Source organism: Ursus americanus, chromosome 6 (genome assembly GCF_024610735.1).
Source record: "Ursus americanus isolate L20-20 chromosome 6, mUrsAme1.1.p, whole genome shotgun sequence".
Lineage (NCBI taxonomy): Eukaryota > Metazoa > Chordata > Mammalia > Carnivora > Ursidae > Ursus > Ursus americanus.
This window is the reverse complement of record NC_142132.1, coordinates 71,662,444-71,679,508: the sequence shown is the minus strand read 5'-3', so window position 1 is coordinate 71,679,508 and position 17,065 is coordinate 71,662,444. Positions and strand designations below refer to the sequence as shown.

Sequence of the window (17,065 nt, the reverse complement as noted above, 5' to 3'; positions counted from 1 at the left end):
AAAGGCAGAGGCTATGTGGTGGCAAGCCCCATGTACCATATTAAGGAGGCGTAAAACATTGGGGAGGTTTTTGTCTGTTTCGTTTTGTTTTTTACATGGAGGAGGCTTTGAAGCAAGAAAATAGGCAATGAAAATTATTCTTCAGATTTGACAAGTCATTGGTAATATTATCAGCGAGAATTATTTCAGTAGGAAAATAATGCAGACTTCTAAAATAAGTGAACTTTAATTTACTACTTTAGTCTGCAGATTCTGTTTACACACATGCCAAGATCTACCTGTTCATGATTAGTTTGGCAGGAATGAGGGAGTAGGGGGGATGCTGGTATTCCTACTTCTTGGCATAGTGAGAGTATCCGCTTGACCACTAGACGGTGCTGCTACCCACAGAGAGCAGGTAATCTGGTGAGTTATCTCCCTTCACTCCCAGGCTAGTAGATCCGAGCAATGAGTATATCAGGTGATTGCTTGTGTAACAGACCACGTTCCAAAAACTAAGTGGCATAAAACAGCAAGGATTCCTTTGCTCGTGTGTCTGTGAGTTGGCAGCTCAGGTAGACCTAGCTGGGATCACGGCCTCCACTTCTTGTGGTGTCAGCTGGGCTGACCTCTGAATGTGCAGTCTGTTGGCAGAAGACAGGGCTGTTGGAGGGGGCCATTGACCAGGCTGCCTTAGTTCTCATCCACATGGCTTCTCCGATTTCAGTAGGTGAGGCTCAGCTTCTTTCCATGGTTTTGTGGAAGCATGATTCCAAGAGGGGAGCACAGAAGCTGCAAGATGTCACATAACATCACTTCTGCCACATTCTGTTGGTCAAAGCAAGTCATAAGGCCAGCACAGAATGAAAGAATGGGAGCATAGACTCCATCATTTCAGGAGAAGATAATTTGTGGTCATATTTGATCCACCATCATCTCCTCTCTGGCCACAGTTATTAGCATTCCTCCCACACTCCTTCTCCCACAAGACTCTCAAAGTATCGTCCCTTCATGGCATCAGGCTTGAAGTTCCTGATCTCATGATATGTATCAGTTCTGGATGCAGATGAGGCTTCCAGGTGCAGTGCTTTGGTTACAACTCTTCTTGACTGAGAGACCTGTCAACACAAAAGTCACACTCACCCGTATACAGTGATGAGTAGGGACAAGTTAACCACACTAGATACTTGTATTCGAAAAGGAGAGTGACCAGAGACACGTAGTAGTCACTGATCCACTGAGCTCCTGGCAAGCATGACCCCATTCTTGGGGAAGGGGATGTTCTCTTCTGTGGGAGTGCTTCCCTAATCCGTGGTTCTCCAGGGCTCTGGGCTCCATCCTCCAAGGCATCTTCTCTTTTCCATAAGAGATGGCTTATAATGTGCAGCTTTCTTACCCTGCTTCACACCTGGAGAAAAGTGGGGTCCCAGTGGTCTCTATTCATTTTGAATTGTCTCTGTTCCTTTTAGTCCAAGCTATTGGTATTTTTTGATAATACACCTTTCTTTAAAAATGTTATGGGTTTCCTCTGAATTTTAATGGAGTACACCGCATTCCCCAAAAGCCCCATCTGTGATTGCTTTTGAAACAGACCTCTCTACTTCAGGCATGTAAAGCTTGTGTGGAATAATGCCCACAAAATTCTTAGTAGTACTTTTGTCTAGCTGGTGGGATTTACGAGGTACCACCTGAAGTCTTTCTGGAGTCCTAACAAAGAGTAATACAGCCAGTTTATAACCCTGCTTTGCTGGGAGGGGAGGAGGAAATGCAACAGGGACTCTTTGGGCAAACTGGGGCCTGCAGACCCAAATCCTGCTGCCAGTGATGTGTTTCTGGACAGCACACAAGCTAAGCATAGTTTTTGCATTTTTAAAGGGTTGTTAAAAGAAACAGAAGAATGTACAGCTGAGGCCATATATGATTCAAAAAGGCAAAGATGTTTACTCCCTGGCTGTTTACAAAAAAAATTGTCACGCCTGTTATAATTCAAGAAGAACTATGAGTATAATGTTTGACATCAATGGGGAAAAGCAGTACAGGTAGCTCTCTGAGACATCAAAAGCATTTGATGAAATTAATCCATTCTTAAAAAAACTCAAAAAATAGATTAAGAGTAGAGGGTGCCATAAACAAAGAGTAGAAAAATCAATAATATTTTTTAGGAAAAAGCTCTACAATAAAATGAACATAGAACAACTCTTTATGACTATTTCTGTTTGTTATCATGTTTTAAAAACACACAATAATAAAGTGGAACATGAAAGTAATGACAGCTAAAATGTGAGAAAGATGGAGAAATAAAAATACCATTCTTAAAGCGATATATACAGAAAAATCCAGAAGATCAGTTTCCTTTAGCCACAGTTATATAGCTAGAAAATAAAAGAAAAAAGATTCTGTTTACAGTACTAATGAAGAAATGTTCTTGTATATATATGTGTGTGTGTGTGTGTACACACATACATTAGAAATAATTATAAAATTCTGATAGAAGAAATAAAGGACTTAACACATATATTTCTGCTCACATCTGGAACATTAAATTTAATTAGCATAAAAAGTGCTGATTTAAAGTAATATCATTAGTACCAGTTAAAGTAACTTCAGTTGTCTTCCATCACATTCTGAATTCAGTCCAAGTGCTAAGCTTAGCCTGTCGTCCTGAGGTCCTTGAACCCCACTGGTCTGGTTCCCACCTGCCTTTTCAGCTTCCTAGACATCCACCTGCCTTTCATCTCAGCCCTTCCCCTGACTCATTTGCCCTTCCTCTACCATCCTGCCACCATTACTTGAACTGTGAAAAGAACAGTGCCTGACACCTGGTAGGTACCTAAAATATGTTTCTTGAATCAAGCTGAAAAAAATTATCACCTGCATGAGAGTGATTTTACTGTTTATTATTGCTATTGGGGAATTTAAAAAGGCATGTTGCTGTCCTTTTCCCTGCAGAAGGGAAACAAAAATGTAAGTATTAAATGAAGAGTGGTATGATTTCTATAGATTGGACAGTCTAGGAATAGTCAGGAATCTGTTTATGGCATACATTGCCAAATATGGCATATTGAGAACTTTCTCCTTGTTGACATGAGGTAACACCCCATTCCTCTGGATACTGTGACTAATTAGGACCTTGGGAGAGAAAAATCAGAGCTTGGGTTGAAATAGAGGACTGCAAGTTCTAGTTTGCCAGGGTGCCCACAAATCAGAGAAAAAGATTTTCTGACTTGAAAAGGGATAGAATGATCTGTGTGGTTTCTTTAGAACTTGAAAGGATAAGTAAATCTGGAAACATGCAATACCTAAAAAAGTAATAGATCCAGAGGATTAGAAGGAGCTTCCCCAATGATGAATGGTGTTAGAAATTACTGTGATTGAATGAAGTCAAGAGTTGTTCACTCACTGCTATATTGGGCCACAGGGAGACGAGCAGTGTCCTCCTCAGGACTGCAATTCCAGCAGAGGTGGCAAAAACCAAAATCTTGCACTTGCTTCAGTCTCATTCTTTTGGAAGGCCCAGGGTTTCCCAGAACTAATCTACTTGGTGAAATGGGGGCACAGGCACGAAGTCCTAGAGGGAGGGAGACAGTAAACTTGGGTTGGTGTGGGAGGAAATGCTTTACAAAAGAGGTTTTGCCGGGGCTGGTGAGGGCCCCCTTAGCTAAGTGGGGAGGAGTGAGAGAAGTTGCAGACCATGTGTCATGCAGAGGCTGGGCGGCAGCAATGCCTATTCGCGTAGCAATGATGATTTGCCAGTGTACTGTTGTGGAGCAAGGGCTGGGCCACTTCACGTATTCTTAAGGTTTCTGCAAGCTCTGTTAGAATGTTATTAGTTCATCTGCCAAAGATAAAGACTCAGGTCAGGAGGACTCTGCAGGAATGGTGCGCCCAAAATTGGTTTACATTTTTTGAAAGACCGTATCATTTTGCTGGCATCTTTAAAAATGTCGAGGTCCATACTGAATATGAACTGTACGTGGAAATGTTATCCAGATATCTTTAGTCTCCCTAATTTTGAGCACATGGAAGTAGGGCCCTTGGGAATAATTTTGACTATGCATCCAGAATTTAAAGTCATTCCTACAGATAACATTTAACATCCAACTCTGTACTAGGCATTGGGTATCAGGTAAGAGGGGTGATTGCTAAGGACTAGGGCCTGGGCCCAGCAATCCATGCCCTGAGAGAGGACTGGGAAGAACTTTTGGAAAGGTTTCCCATCCTATTTAGAGATAAATCCAAACTCCTTCACATGGCCCACCGGCCACATTAGATCTGGCACTCTCCACCTCGCTGACCTCTGTCCTCCAGTCTCATCTCCGGTACTCTTCCCCTCACCCCCCACTACTCCAGCCATACTGGCCGGCTTCTGTTCTGTGAAATAGCCAAGCCCATTCCCGACCCCTTGTATACTTCCTAGGAGCCCTTTTCCTCCAAATCTTTGCATGGATTCCTTCTTCTCTTTGAGTATCTGCTCAAGTGGCCCATCCTGAATAGCCTATCTAAATGTCTTCCTTTTAGTCACTCTATAATCCCTGTCCTGTTTAATTTTCTTCATAAGCATAGCATTCTTTATGAAATTTTCTTATTTGTATCCATTTTTTCCATCTCCCCTGCTAGAGCGTCAGCTTATTGTCTTCTTTGTTCACCACTCCATCCGAAGTGTCTGGCATATGGTAGGGGCTCGGTAAATATTTGCTGAATCATGGAGGAAAACGGGCATTCAGACATAAACAGTTCAGCAAGTTGCTTGTTGTACCAGAACTCAATCAGGAACATGATATCTAACTTGCCCGAGGAAGGGTTAGAGAAGTCTCTCCACAGAGGAACTAAGACTTGCGTGAAGAATGAATTGGCATTTGGCAAATGGGAGGATGGCGGTGGAGAATTGCAAGAGCAATGCATATGAGGAAGACGTACTGGGGAGTACAGACCTGACCCATGGTGTTCAGGAAACCCTTCAGAGCTGGACATGTGGGGACGGGTCAGGGGTGATTGTGGGAGTTGAAACTAGACAAGTCAATAGGAATCACGTCATGAAGGGTCTTCTAAGCCTGAAAAGAAGTTCAGATTTTACTTTTGAAGTATTTTCAGCCTTTTCATAACCAGGGGCCTAGAAGGAATAGTCTGAATGATGTGTTCCTGCTTTCTCATTCCCTTTCAGCTCTTCAGCCTACTGCAATCTGACTTGTACCCTTATCATTACCTTAATACTGAGTTTGTTAAGGGTGCCAGTGACCCTCTACTTGACAAATGCTTTTCTGCTATCATCTAACACAACTAAAGAACAACAGCTCTTGACCTGGTTGACTTTCTTCTTTACCAAACTTCTCTCTTCCCTTGATTTCTCTTGTTCTACATCTCTCTGGGGGAGCTACTTCTCGGCCTCCTTGGCAGGCTTCTCTCCAGCACTACTATTTTTCATTCTTGAAGTGTTGCTCTCCAGAGCTCCATTCCCATCCGTTCTCTCTTGTCATTCTGCATTCTCTCCCTAGGAAATCTCCTGTGTCCTTGACTTCTGCCCCAGTGACTCCCAAGTCTTTTTATGTACTTCACGTCTTTTTCTTAAGCTCCAGATCTATATATCCAACTGTTGACTAAAAACCTCTCTCCAGTTGAATATCCCACAGACACCTCAAACTTAATATGTCTAAACAATGGATCCATTGTCTCTATCCCAACCTAGTATCACTCCTAAATTTCCTATCTTAGTGAGGACTTTATCAGTCACCTTGTTGCCTAAACCAAAATTCTTCGGGTTTTTCCAGATCTTTCTTTTCCCCGTTATACTCCATAGATAATCAACTGCAAGTCATTTTAGTTCTTCTTTGTGGTTTCTCAAATATTTCTCCTTTTCAGTTTTACTGTAGAGCACTTCTGTTTATCATTATCTCTCATCTGGATTATTGTTTCCCTGCCTCTAACACTTTCCTCTAATCCCTTTCCCTTCCCGTCCCAATTCTGTCCTCTATACAGTGGCTAGAGTGCTCTTTCTAACAAGCAAATCTGATTATATTACTCTAACTCCCTCCCCAGACTGAAGTGAGGAACTTAAACTTGATTTGTCATTAATTCCTTGACCACCCATGTCCCCAGTGTCCCAGTCTAGCTGTCTAGCTCCAGTCCCACTTCCACACTTCTAACTGGTAATGATCGCTCCTTTTTCTGAACTCCTAAACTGAATATCTGTACCACACCCAGCTACTTACTTATACTACATGCCTTCTATTGTTCTTTAACTGTTTGTGTGTATGTATTTTATGGACCAAATGAGGGAACCTTCTCCAGGACCATATCCTCCAGAAAGGGTAAGACAGTAAGTACTGTGGACGTAGTGTGCAGTCAGTACATATTTATTAGATTACCTTCACTAATAAGTCTTTCTCTCTTTATATATATCATTTATTAATAATGTCAATTTCTCTTTTTAAAATTGTGTTCTCTGAGTTTTAATTTAACCGCATGAAGACTTTGTTTTTCTAGTAACTTCATGTTATTGGTTTGCTAATTAATAGGGCTTAACTTTTCATTTTCACCTAGCAAATTTGTTTTTTCATAGGTGAGAAATTCTTGCCATGTGCATGGTGGTAATAACAGCTATTTTGGGAAAAATCAGCAAGAATGTGCTAAATACCGTCAAATACTGTTACATTCTTCTGTCCTTGGAAAGGTTTATAAACTGAAAAGTACCACAGCTATAATTGGATTTAAGATAGATTAATTTGATTCTTAGCTTCTCGAATGCAACCATTCAAGAAAAAGAATTTTTTGGTTCGATTTAAGACAAGGTACTAGGAATTATTTGTCTCGTGACCTCAGAACATGAAGGATTGCTTTGTTTCTAATACAGGCATTGACATGTAGAGAAGAACTCCTTACTCTACTTCTATCACTCCTTCCACTGGTATGGAAGATACCTGTTCAAGAAGAAAAGGCAACAGGTAAGTTTCTTTTATCACATCACTTGTGTTACCAAAATTCCACTGGGGAAAGAAGTTTCATGGAAAATTTCCTTCTGCCTTAATAGTTGATACAGTTCAAATTCAGAACAGTATATATTAGCATGATACTCAACAGGAGAAATTCTTTAGGCAGACACATTTTTATTTCTGCTAATAATACAAAAACAATGGTGCTCAAATGTAACAATGATCAGAAAATATGCGAAGATGCAGAACGCTTAGCAGAAGGAGTCAATCTAGGTATGCAACCCCATTAGAGAAATGGATAGTGGAAAGTTTGAAGAAAGAAATGAAAGCTCCTTAGCTTATTTTATTTTATTTGAGAGAGAGAGAAAGAGAGGCAAAGGCAGCGGGAGTACCATGTGGGTCTCCATCCCAGGACCCTGGGATCATGACCTAAGCCGAAGGCAGACACTTAATCAGCTGAGCCACCCAGGCACCCCTCCTTCACTTATTTTAAAGACTGCTTTTTTATTACCAATACTCTACTGGTGACTTTTGCAGCTTAGTTATTTTAATGTTCTTTGAAGGGATTAATTTGAAGTAATATTTTGTTTTAAGGCTGAATAGAATTATTACACTTAAGGTCAACATATATTTTTAGTATCTGATTTTGAAAAAAAATTTTAAATTACACACACACACACACACACACACACATATATATCATATTAAGTATATGAAACTTAGTTGAAATGTTTCAGTGGAGGAATTAACAGTTTAACAGTTTTCCTCTTGACCATTTCTGGGATATGTGAATTGTGAGATGTTTAACGATCTCTCAGGTTAAACATAAATCCTTCTATCTGGTATTTCAATGCCGTTTATGCGTTTTTAATACATTTCTGATACTGAGCTCTCTTTTTAGGGGATTATCTAAGGTCTTATAGTATTGTTATCCTGCTTATTTGTTGATTCACTAACTGCTCTCATTTTCTTCTGAATTTGTAGAATTCACAAATTGTTTATCACTTAAGATATCCAATTGGTGTTCTTTTAGGAAAGTTGTCTTCATTGCCTGCATCTTTTGTATAGGTAGAATTCGTCAGACTCTTTTTAATTTCTCCCCTTCTTCTCTTAATTAAGGCACAGATCTTTTATTTATAGATTGTTATTTATTCATTCTAAATTGCAACTATATTTTTCACATAGATCTTACTATGTAGTATTGCAAAGGGAAAGACTACTTTTACTAACTTTTTAATTAGTAAGGAGGATTTATTCATTTCCTCAAGAAATAGGTATTGTGTATGGTCCATGTGCCTGGCCCTAGGTTCTAGGCACTGAGGATGAAACAGGGATACCTGTACCTAGTTCAGTAAATATTCAGTAAATATTTTGAATGAAGAACTCTTTTAACCTCAGTCTTAGAGAACAGTTGGTATCTGTTATATGATTTTAAAATAATTTTGGAACATCTTAAAGTTCTTAAGTTATATCAGGGATATAAACTAAGTGCTGTATTTGAGAATATAACATACTCCTGTTTCTTAATTAATGGCACTATTAGAGGAGATTTGTAAAATGGTGTGAACAGTAGGGCTAAATCCCAGATAATCTAGAGTCTCTTATGTTGATGGCAGAATGCAATGTATGGTTTTAAATCAGATTTATGTCCCTAATTTTGTTCTCCTTTGTTGTTTTCAAAATCAATTTGTATCCTTTGAACCAATGCTACCTGGTATATAGCATGAGAAGAATAAGTGTAGGGGGAAGTGATCCAGAGACATAACAAATAGCTAAAGGAAAGCAACCCCAGGAAAAATAAACTGAGGAAAAACTCCTAAAGTGAAAGATAAGTAAGAGAGTAATCACCTATACAAATTGAGTTTGAAAACATATTAAGGTGTTCTAAATTTTCTTTTTTTATCTTATCAGATTTTAATCTACCATTCTCAGCTGATATAATCCTGACCAAAGAAAAGAACTCAAGTTCACAAAGATCTACTCAGGAAAAATTATATTTAGAAGGAAGTGCCCCATCTGGTCAGGTTTCTGCAACAGTAAACGTTTTTCGAAAAAGCAGACGACAGCGTAAAACTACCCACCGCTATTCGATAAGAGATGCAAGAAAGACACGACTCTCCACCTCAGACTCAGAAGCCAATTCAGATGACAAGAGCGTAGCAATGAATAAGCATAGAAGGCCCCGTCTGCTACAGCATTTTGTAACACAGTCTCCTAAAGACGACCACCTTACAGCTAAACTTGACCACCTATCAACCAAAGAACAGACTCCTCCTGACACCATGGCTTTGGAAAATTCCAAGGAGGTTATTCCAAGACAGGAGTCAAACAGTGACATTTTGAGTGAGCCAGCTGCCTTGTCTATTATCAGTCACATGAATAATTCTCCTTTTGACTTATGTCATGTTTTGTTATCTTTATTAGAGAAAGTTTGTAAGTTTGACATGATCTTGAATCGTAATTCTGCTCTGGCAGCCACGGTAGTGCCCACACTGACTGAATTTCTAGCAGGCTTTGGGGACTGTTGTAATCTAAGTGACAATTTGGAGAGTCAGATGCTTTCTACAGGTTGGACTGAAGAACCGGTGGCTTTGGTTCAACGGATGCTTTTTCGAACAGTGTTGCATCTTATGTCAGTAGATATTAGTACTGCAGAGATGATGCCAGAAAATCTTAGGAAAAATTTAACGGAATTGCTTAGAGCAGCTTTAAAAATTAGAACTTGCCTAGAAAAGCAGCCTGACCCCTTTGCACCAAGACAAAAGAGAACACTACAGGAGGTTCGAGAAGGTTTTGTGTTTTCAAAGTATCGTCATAGAGCCCTTCTTTTACCGGAACTTCTGGAAGGGGTTCTGCAGATCCTGATCTGTTGTCTTCAAAGTGCAGCTTCAAATCCCTTCTTCTTCAGTCAAGCTATGGATTTGGTTCAAGAATTCATTCAGCACCACGGATTCAATTTATTTGAAACCGCCGTTCTTCAAATGGAATGGCTGGTCTTAAGAGATGGCGTTCCCACTGAGGCCTCAGAACATCTGAAAGCCCTCATAAACAGTGTGATGAAAATCATGAGCACTGTCAAAAAAGTGAAATCAGAGCAACTTCATCATTCAATGTGTACAAGGAAAAGGCACCGACGCTGTGAATATTCTCACTTTATGCACCACCACAGAGACCTCTCAGGTCTCCTGGTTTCGGCTTTTAAAAACCAGGTTTCCAAAAACCCATTTGAAGAGACTGCCGACGGAGACGTTCATTACCCCGAGCGGTGCTGTTGTATTGCAGTGTGCGCTCACCAGTGCTTACGCTTACTCCAGCAGGCTTCCTTGAGCAGCACCTGCGTCCAGATTCTGTCCGGCCTTCAAAGCGTCGGAATATGCTGTTGTATGGACCCCAAATCCGTAATCATCCCTTTGCTCCATGCTTTCCAGTTGCCCGCACTGAAGCATTTTCAGCAGCATATATTGAATATCCTTAACAGGCTTATTTTGGATCAATTAGGAGGAGCCGAGACACCGCAAAAAATCAAACAAGCAGCTTGCAATATTTGTACCATCGACCCTGATCAACTGGCCAAATTAGAAGAGACACTGCAGGGAAACTCCTATGATGCCGCACCTTCCCCAAGTCTATCCAGCCCTTCCTACAGATTTCAAGGGATCCTGCCCAGCAGTGGATCTGAGGACTTGCTGTGGAAATGGGACGCCTTAGAGGCTTATCAGAAGTTTGTTTTTGAAGAAGACAGGTTACGTAGTGTACAGATTGCAAACCACATCTGCAATCTAATCCAGAAAGGGAATGTAGTTGTCCAGTGGAAACTGTATAATTCCGTATTTCATCCTGTGCTCCAGCGAGGAGTTGAATTAGCACATCATTGTCAACACCTTAGCATCACGTCAGCTCAGACTCATGTGTGTAGCCATCGTGACCAGTGTTTACCTCAGGAAGTGCTTCAGATTTATTTAAAAACCCTGCCTGCTCTGCTTAAATCAAGGTGTGTATGTGTGCACGTGTGCAGATATCTTTTTCTTATCGTAGGCTTTTGAATGTCTTTACCCATTGTTCTTTCCTAGGATTTAATTTTAGTTTAACAACAAAAAAATGTTCCCATCCCAGGTCAGAGTTTGCTCTACCTTTATTTATTGACTGATCGATCTATTTATCTATTTATTTATTTCCGTTTCCTGGAGTGGTTATAGGGAAGAGCATAGAGCCATTGATTTTAATTTCTCAGTGGAAAAAAAGTTTTAAATATACCTCTGAGGGGAAAAATGGGCACAACACAGATATCCAATAGCGGGGGCAAGGTTAAATTATTTAATTTATATTTACTTGACAGAATATTATTAGCCATTAAAAATAATGTTTACAAAGAACATGCTGTGACATGAGAAAGGGCTTATAATATCTTATCAGTAAAACGTACACAATTAAAAGTATCACCCACTTATTTACAACTTTGTGTAAAATACACACATACCTCAAATGATAACTGTTTAACAGCACAGTAGATTTAAAGGGATTATGATTTCTTAAATACCACATTTACATTTATTATATATACAATGTATATAGAAAAAATAGAAAATACAGAGAAGCAAAAAGAAGAAAATTAAAATTACTTAGAATTCTACCAATGAGTTTTTCAGATTTTGTGATTATCAAGTCTGGTACTTAAAAAATAATTACATAAATAAAGCTTGCTTTTGATAGTCTGGTCTTTCAAATTAATGTATATACCATTTCAAAAACATAATAAAATATAACCTATCTGTCATCATTATCTTTACAATTTTTTTTTAATTTCTGACATTCTCATGTTGTTTAAATAGAACTGACTTTGATTGGAAAGTTTTATAACTCTTTGGCATATTTGTGGACAACTTGGATCTTTGCTGAGGTGACTTATATTAGTTATTACTGGGATTCCAGTGATCCAGACCCGTGAGACTCACCTGAGACAGAGCTGAAAATCTTCAGATCTGTAGTTTGGTTCCTCCCCTTTATGAGGTACAGATGTAAAACAAACAAAAAGTCCTGAGTAAACCATCAGGCAGACAAACAAATGGACACACACATGCCTGCCTGTTTTCAGAGTTTGTCCATCTCAAGTGTGGAGGTGGTTGTGGCATTTAAAATTTATACAGAACCTGCCATTTGGGGAAAAGTGTTTTTCCCTGAATTGCTTCATTTAACTTGGGATGCATGTAGTCCATTCCTTCTAAATGATGCTGGAGTCATATGTGCAGCGTTTGAAGAGGGATGTTTGTGAAAGTACTTAGAAAGTAATTTGAGATCCTGCTCTAATGAAGAACACCAGCCAGATAATTGATGAATTAGATTAGTGTTTACTATATACCACATGCAGCAATGGCATATTTAAATAGTATATGTACCTATTTATAAATGATGTTTCTATATGTAAAATCTTGTGTATTTTTTTTCTCTCACAGGGTAATAAGAGATTTGTTTTTAAGTTGTAATGGAGTAAATCAAATAATTGAATTAAATTACTTAGATGGTATTCGAAGTCATTCCCTAAAAGCATTTGAAACTCTGATAATCAGCCTAGGGGAACAACAAAAAGATTCTTCAATTCCAGGTACTGATGGGCTAGACGTCGAACAGAAGGAATTGTCATCTTTAAATGTAGATACTTCTTTTCGTAACCAGCAAGCTTACTCAGATTCTCCTCAGAGTCTTAGCAAATTTTATGCCAGCCTCAAAGAAGCCTATCCAAAGAAACGGAAATCTGTTAACCAGGATGTTCATATCAACATGATAAACCTGTTCCTCTGTGTGGCATTCTTATGTGTAAGTAAAGAAGCAGAATCTGATAGGGAGTCAGCCAATGATTCAGAAGATACTTCTGGCTATGACAGTACAGCGAGTGAGCCTTTACGTCACGTTCTGCCGTGTTTACCTCCTGAGAGCCTGGTCTTGCCTTCTCCCAAACATATGCACCAAGCAGCAGACATTTGGTCCATGTGTCGTTGGATCTACATGTTGAGTCCAGTTTTCCAGAAACAGTTTTACAGGCTCGGTGGTTTCCAGGCGTGCCATAAATTAATATTTATGATCATACAGAAGCTGTTCAGAAGTCATGAAGAGGAGCCAGGAAAAAGGGAAGGAGACCTAAATATACATGCAAACCAAGATGTAAATAGAACGTCTCAGTCTGAGATCACCATGAAGGAAGATTTATTATCTTTGACTGTAAAAGGAGACCCCACCCCATCAGAACTGGGTAGTTTAAACAAGAGTGCTGACAGTGTAAGTAAATTAGATTCGCAGCATATTTCTTCCATAAACGTGGGACATATTTTAGCTGCTGAAGCTGCTCCTGAGGAAGCAAAGGTATTTACAAGTCGAGAAAGTGAGACGTCACTTCAGAGCATACGACTTTTGGAAGCCCTTCTGGCCATTTGTCTTCATAGCTCCAGAGCTAGTCAGCAAAAGGTGGAATTAGAGTTACCTAATCAGGTAATAACTTGTCCTTTGTTCAGCTTTCAAAGTTCTAACATAATACTATTGTCATTTTGTTTTTCCAAAGATTCTAAGTTTTGAGAAGTTCCTGTAAGCTTAGCACAGTACCAGGTACTGTGGAGGACAGAGGAGTACATGACCCAGTTCTTGCCCTCAAGAAGCTTACAGTTTAGTTTGGAATGCACAATCCACCTGTGTCGAAGTTACCGACCCCGAAAAGCATTAGATACGCATTAAATGTCAGAGTAATAATGGACTTTGTGTTTCAAATATAATCTCAGTGTGATGCTCTTCAGTGCCCTGCTCAGATCCCCTTTACCAAGCTGATGCACCCGTCTGCCATTTGCTACGAGGACTCACATCTGCACTCATCTCCCAAGGATTGCCCTTGGCTCATGCGAGATGCCCCTTCTTCTGTAGAGGCTGGGAAGGATGCTCATAGCCAGCGATGGATGGATGTAGCTCTGTGGAGTGGGGACGGTCTTTGTGGTGCAGTTCAGGCTCCAGAGCTTCCCATGGAATTAGGCTGGAGCCAAGCATTTATTCTGGATTTTCCCCTCCCCATCCCTGAATATATTCTGCTTCCCTCACGACCTTACAGATTTCTCCTGAGAACATTCCTCAGCTGAAAAGGGAGTCCTCAGTTTCAGGCCCTACTTCTAAGGAAACGTCAAATATGGCAAGACCCCCTGTTAATAACTCATCCCTAACTGTTCTTGTCAGCCAACATGCTCTCCCTACTGCAGTTCCTTGTCTCCCTACTTCTTCCTATCCAAAAAATCTTGATGTCTCCACATTGCTCACAGTTAAAAATCCGAACTCCTTTGGATAGCATACAGAGCCCCTCAGTGTCTTGTGTTCACTTCCTTGCCAAGCGTCATGCCCTGCCATCCTTCACTGTGCCTCCCATGAATCATACTGAACTAGCCGGCAGCTTCTCAAGATGCCGCTCCTTGTTATTACTTCTGGACGTGTTCTTCTGCCTAGCATACTCTCCTCCTCTGCTATGCCTGCTGTCTACTACTTGTTCTTCATTGTCCATCTCATACAACCCCTCCCATGGGACTCTTGACAGGTCTCTCAGGCACCTTTTCTCTTTTTGTTTCTCTGATAACTTTGTTTATAGCTCTAGTGTGGTCATCTTGCCTTGTCTACATGTCTCTGTTCCTTACTCTGGACTGAGGGAATTCCTTAAAGGAGAAGTCAGTTTCATATCCATCTTTATGACCTCATCACCTAATATAGGGACATAGGCAAGCAGCAAGAGTTTCCTTCAAAGACAGAAGGGAGAGAGGAAGGGATTAGAATATAAGTACTTCTTAAAATCTTACAGAATCTCTAAGAATAAGGCATTTGTAAAACATAGAGATGGTTAACCAAAACCCTGAAGTTTCAACTAATCTTTTTTGTGTATGATACAGTTAATTTGTGATCCATGGAAATTCAGAATAAGATGAGTGAAGCATTTGATAAATAAAAATGTTATTAATTGTAACAGTAGGTATTTGGATAAGAGCTAGGTATTTATAGCCCTTTTACTTTCATATTACTGCAAATAAATGGACTAGCTTTCTACTTATTAAGTAAATATTATTTATTTTGTCACTTTCATTTTTTAAAGCATATTATTAATATTCTTAGTATCCTTTATTTTACCTCAGAACTTGTCTGTGGAAAACATACTGTTTGAAATGAGGGACCATCTTTCCCAGTCAAAGGTGATTGAAACAGAATTAGCAAAGCCTTTATTTGATGCCCTGCTTCGAGTCGCACTGGGGAATCATTCAGCAGATTTTGAACACCGTGATGCTATGACTGAGAAGGTATGGATAAGATCCAGTTGCGTCGTTTGGGTATGACTAAGAGAGGCAGACGTGAGTGGGATGGGACTAGGGCCCTGATGAATGTGTTTAGAACACATGGGCCATGATTTGGTCAGGTGAGTTCTGGGGGTAGTATCTCCATCTTGGGGGATGGATAGTATTTACTCAGTGCCCTGTCTTATAAAAAACAGGAGAGCAATGTGACATGCTTTTTTTTCATCTAATCTGGCAATTGGCTGAGAATTAGTGAGACAGAAATGTATTATTTGATTTGATAAGTCTTACATATAACTGATAGTTTATTAAATGATAATTCAGGGATGTTGATGATTCAGCTGTCTTTTCTGATCCTGTATCCTGATCCTATCCTAATATACAGTTAATATTTCCAGAACCCTCTATTCGCTTTAATTTTAAATCACTCAACACAAAAATGAAACTGTGATCCATATTTAGTTCACTACCCTCTTCTTTCATGTTTCTCTTACCTTTAACTAATTGTCCTTTATGTAACTTCTTAATAAAACTGTCCTTTATCTTTATGTAACTTCTCTTTTAATATTGCAGTCTAGCCATATATATGACATTTTATAATCTTCTGCCACAATATTTCATGTTGCTGTTTGTCATAAGTTTAAAAAACTTACTGAAATAGCAACTGATGCCTTTATCATATTCCTGAATCAATTGGTTTACTGGAAAATGTTAAAATACTACTTTATTCTACCTTTTATTAATGTTGCAGTGGTAAAGTACTCTGAGATGCTTTAAGTGAAAATGTGTTCTAAAGTGAACATATTGGTAGCATTTTTATAAGAAAAGGAAGATTTCATGCTGCAGGATATTGCACCAGAAATGAATGCTGAAACTCTTGATTTCTGAAATGCTTGTATATAGACAACTGGATTCTGAAATCCTAAAATTAATCCTTTTGAACAATTTTAATGTCTACTCTGTTTATCTAATTTATAAAACATTTTATTTATAAAAATCCTATGAAAAAGTCTTTTTCCATGAACAAATGTGTAAAAATAATATTTATTTGCTGGCACTAAGTTGTAAGAAGTATAACTCCACGTTGTTGTGGTTTTTAGTCATTTCCTATTGTATAACTAGAGTGAAATTTCATAGACTTCTTTTTCAGTAAAACTGAAATGACCTATAGCTTCATCTGTTAGAGACCCCCATTTCTGAGGTGTTAATAAAGTTGAGAGATTCTGGAAATTTTTACTGCGTAAATTTTATAATTTATGTGTATATAAATTATGTGTATTATATGTATATGTATATTACATGCATATGTATATGTAAATTATATATAACATATAATTTCATAATTCATATTGATTCCTGAGATTTTTTTCTTAGACACCGAAGCTGTCCTTAAAATTTTTGAGTAATAAACATTCTATTACTAAACATGAGCAAATATTACAACTTCTGCCTTCTAATTGCACTGATCTTACAGAATCATCAATCTGAAGAATTGTCATCCCAACCTGGTGATTTTTCAGAAGAAGCTGACGACTCTCAGTGTTGTAGCCTCAAACTTTTGGTTGAAGAAGAAGGCTATGAAGCAGACAGTGAGAGCAATCCTGAGGATAGTGAAACCCGAGATGATGGTAAAATATCACTGAAGTACTTGTGATTGGATTTACAAGTCAGATTATTAATTAGCAAAATGGTTACAATAATACCACTTTAGAATTTTGTATTGCCTTGCAATTTAAAAAGTGCATTGCTTCATTTTATTTGATCTTGACAAAAAATTCTGGTGTTTGTATAGGCAACTTAAAACGGATATATTTTGTTATTGCCGACATTGACTGAATGCCTGAGAATACAGGGTAGAGA

At 38.9% G+C, this 17,065-nt stretch overlaps 1 protein-coding gene across 3 annotated transcripts in view; it reads left to right on the top strand.

Annotated features, from left to right (window-relative positions):
• Window positions 1-17,065, top strand: part of LYST (lysosomal trafficking regulator) — a 202,315-nt gene that overhangs the window by 41,038 nt on the left and 144,212 nt on the right. For all 3 annotated transcript variants that reach the window (XM_045783612.2, XM_045783611.2, XM_087863139.1), the window contains exons 4-8: window positions 6,827-6,917; window positions 8,817-10,896; window positions 12,356-13,385; window positions 15,050-15,211; window positions 16,680-16,833. In XM_045783612.2, the coding sequence (XP_045639568.2) occupies window positions 6,827-6,917; window positions 8,817-10,896; window positions 12,356-13,385; window positions 15,050-15,211; window positions 16,680-16,833 (3,517 nt within the window). The remainder of the gene's footprint in view (window positions 1-6,826; window positions 6,918-8,816; window positions 10,897-12,355; window positions 13,386-15,049; window positions 15,212-16,679; window positions 16,834-17,065) is intronic.